The sequence below is a fragment of the Acyrthosiphon pisum genome, chromosome A1 (genome assembly GCF_005508785.2).
Source record: "Acyrthosiphon pisum isolate AL4f chromosome A1, pea_aphid_22Mar2018_4r6ur, whole genome shotgun sequence".
Taxonomy (NCBI): Eukaryota; Metazoa; Arthropoda; class Insecta; order Hemiptera; family Aphididae; genus Acyrthosiphon; species Acyrthosiphon pisum.
The window spans coordinates 87,526,603-87,530,614 of NC_042494.1; the positions used below are offsets into that span (position 1 = coordinate 87,526,603).

The 4,012-nt window shown below is 24.5% G+C and overlaps 1 protein-coding gene across 3 annotated transcripts in view; it reads left to right on the forward strand.

Annotated features, from left to right (window-relative positions):
- LOC100570183 overlaps positions 1-4,012 on the forward strand; it is a 174,258-nt gene that overhangs the window by 36,043 nt on the left and 134,203 nt on the right. For all 3 annotated transcript variants that reach the window (XM_029487695.1, XM_029487696.1, XM_029487698.1), the window contains exon 2: positions 3,866-4,012. In XM_029487695.1, coding sequence (XP_029343555.1) covers positions 3,942-4,012 — 71 coding nt within the window. In that variant the 5' untranslated portion in view covers positions 3,866-3,941. The remainder of the gene's footprint in view (positions 1-3,865) is intronic.

Genomic DNA, 4,012 nt, shown 5'->3' on the forward strand with positions numbered 1-4,012 from the left:
GATCGCGATGTTATCAAAAAACAGGGTAGTCTCGTAAAACAGGAAAGTACCATAAACAGTTTTATACAATAAAAAACAATTCTAAGTAGGTCTGTCAGCCTATATTTCTAAGGATATATACCTATTATATATTAATTATATTTATATTTATATTAGTAACAATATAAGTTGAAATTATGTTTGCTAAAAACAATCGTATATTCGCATATTATGCTGTATTATAATTACTAATTATCATATTATTTCATATACATAATAAGTAATAGGTTACCCTATTACTAGTTAACTATATTACTAGCTATTATTAAAAGGTCGCTACACCCGCATTTGTTGTATCAGTCTTACAAGTGTGTAATAAATAATAATATGGTAAATTTAGTTAATAGTTATAGTAATTATCTTATAAGTTTATAAGGTGTGAACAATCCAATACCGTAAAAATATAACTACAATACCTCAAAAAAAAAATTGATGTGGCTGTACGCTATACAAATTACAGTAAAAAAAACCTATTATGAAAAATATTGTATTAACTTTTCAAGTTTTGTGTAAAATTATAATTTAAAAATTGTTAAGTACAAAATAATGTAAGCACAACTTTTTAAATTTGACAAATTAAAACGAGGTATAGATTTGTAGTCAAAACGCTTAAAATAATTGTGCCATAACATATTTTAGATTCTGAGTGAAACGATGAATGTATTGATTTTACAATGTGTTTTTTTTCTTTATGTGTGTCATCACCTTTTAGGATAGTAAAAATGCTTAGATTTTCTTCAACAATATCTTTCTGATAGGAAAGTAAATCTAGTTGGTACTTTGAGGGGTCAAAAGTAAAAAATTCCCAGTAGTTTTCAAAAGCACCGTGAAAATCAAAAGAAAAATTAAGGAAAAATGGGAATTTTTACGCAAAATCTGTTTTCGAAAAAATCGATTTTGGTTTTTGGTGCAACTCTTTTATAAATGACCGTAGGTACATTCAATTTTGACTAAATGTTTATATTAGCATTTTCTATACACCATAACATTTTCCAAATATTTTAACTTTTTTTGAGCTTTTTACGGACATTTTCAGTTTCCATTTTTTTTAATTTTTTTTTTCTATAAATATTGATAAAATTTGATTTGTTGGTTAAAAAAGCTTGAAAATTTAATACAAGGCTCCTACTATATTGTTACAATGACATTTGAAAAATATTAAAAATCCTTAGTCACAGTTTTTTTTTATTAGCATTTAAAGTTTAAAAATTGACAAAATATGGAAAAATCACGAAAATTACCTAATTATTTTGAGTTTATAATTCGTAAAAATTAATATTTTTACAACATTTGGTATTCACTCGATTTCTTACGTAACGATTTTCTTATTTTGTTGTAATTAAAAAACGAATGACTGTAGGAACTTGAAAATTTTACTGAATGTTTATATTAGCATTTTATATATACGATAAAATTTTGAAAATAATTTAACTCTTTTTGAGCTGTTTACGGACATGGTCAGTTTTCAATTTTTTTAGTTTTTTTTTCTATAAATATCAATAAAGTTTTATCTATTGGGCCAAAAAGTGTAAAAAATTAATACAGGGCTCCTGATACATTGTTACAATAGCAGTTGAAAAATATTACAAATACATAGGCACAATTTTTTTTTATAAGCATTTGAAGTTAAAATCTCGACAAGATTTATCAAATTTAAAATTGAATAATTATTTTGTAGTTAAAAATTTATAAAATGTTCAACTTTTATATCTAAGGATTGAAAATTTAAAACAAGATTCCACGTAAATATTTAATTCTGTTTTCCGTCCAAAAATTCTAAGAAATACATAAGCACAGTTTATTTTTATAGTAATTTTAAGTGCAAATTTGGACGAAATTACATATTAAAAACCTAGGATAACTATTTTAGTTATTTTGTTGTGATTGTATAATATTACTTGTGGGTACTTGAAACTTCTTAAGTATACTTTTATATATCTATGATAGTACCACGGTTTGTTGTTGATGTATAACGCGTTACCTAATGGATATTGTGATATGATTAATTTGAAAATTTTTAATAATACTATAGATAAGTATACCTATAATATGTATGTTTAATATCTAAACTGACAAATCGTCTCCGCTCAGAATCGTTTTTCTTATACAGTGATATTATATCATTGAATTCAAATTTAATACTATCCATTATACAGTGACCCACTTGTAACCTACTGTACAGCAGAGCGACATCCACTTACCCAACTTTTTTTTTTTAATTTTGGAAATAATTCACGTTCAAACTCAAATAATATTAAGTATAAAAAATATATTATAAAGTACATTTTAACTTTTAAAAGTTAATAATAATAAAATAATATTAATATATTAGTTAACAGAACAATATTGTGTTCAACAGATTAAGAGTATTCATTTAGGTGGGAATAATATACGAAATTCATGAAAAAAAAATAATAACAACTGACTTTAAATTGATTTTATATGATAATTATACAATAAAATAAATAGTATGAAAATTATTGTAGGAATTTAGTTGATGATTTAATGAGAACTAATTCAATTTTCTGCGCTTTTGTCACTATTACACGTTGTATAGGTACTTACTACAAAATATAAATTAATAATCAAACAATACATTACCTATTGTATTGCTAATTTCCGTTTATTTATGTATTCAGTATAATATGAAGAAATAAGTTATAAAAATATAATACTCGTATTATTCGTATCCCTTTCTTCTCCAGAAATCACTCCTTCTTTCAAGTACCAACCCACAACACATCCTGGACATAATCATCCCTTAAATAGAATGCTCCGTAAACTAAATAATGTTAATAATGATTTTTATATTTAATAAATATATTAGTTATAAGTTTGCTGTACTAAATCACTATATTACTATTATGTTTAATATATTGAGTTGTATTTTCTATATGTTTTGTTTTCTGTGTTATAAACATTTACTACCTACTAATATATTAAATTTAAAATGTAATCATAAAATTTCCGATTGGCGTTTATAAATAAATAAATAAATAAATAATATAGTTCCAAACATAATATATTTAAGAGAAAAAAATTAGTCGATGAATAAAGTTATCTTCATTAAAGCATTCATAGAATTAGAAATTTTTTCATGATCTAATGTTCATAATAATGGTAGAATACTCTATATTGTTTTGTTTGAAAATCGAAAGTACATAACTCAAATTGTAGGTGTACACATAATTGGTAATGAGACCTTTTGTAATTCAATCCCATCAAATGTTAACCAAAGTATCACGACTGTAGAACTTCTATAGGTAAGCGTCATTAGGAACCTAATTTTATTTTTCCTTGTTACTAATATATAAATTTACTAATTTATCTACAAGTGTGGACTATTAAATATAATACCAATAGAATAGTAGATTTTACGAAATATTAATTTAATTGCAAACACTTAAACAAAAAAAAGAGCACCTAAAAGTTAATTATTTTAAAAATTTTAATCAATGTACATTAAATCTAGTACCTAACCGTGAGTTTCAAAGATTTAAGAGTTATTAAAAACAATTTATGTTTACATTAAGCCCCGGGACTTTATCATAATAATATGACAGACTAGCAATGGAAATATAATTTATACAATAGCTACTACACTAAACGGTCCTGCAGGTATAAAGTACGCTGTTATAGTACAACGAAATACGAATGTAGAAAATATTATTTGATTTTAGCTGTGAACAAAAGTCATTTATTTTAAACCGTTTAATATTGTCGACATATTTTGTTTATTCCTTTGTATATTTTAATTAGTGAATATCGTAAAACATGTTTAACAAGTAGTTGTATAATATTTTTACATTTTATTTTTGTTTTACAGAATCAATTCAGCTGCTCGGAGTAATGTTTAGCCATAGTGTATTTTAAAGGAAACAAATTGCTTTTTTCACTATAATATGGCCATCCTCCAATCTTGCTGTTGTTTTCAGTCGCTTAGAACGGGATGTTATGCCAGCGTCATTTATGC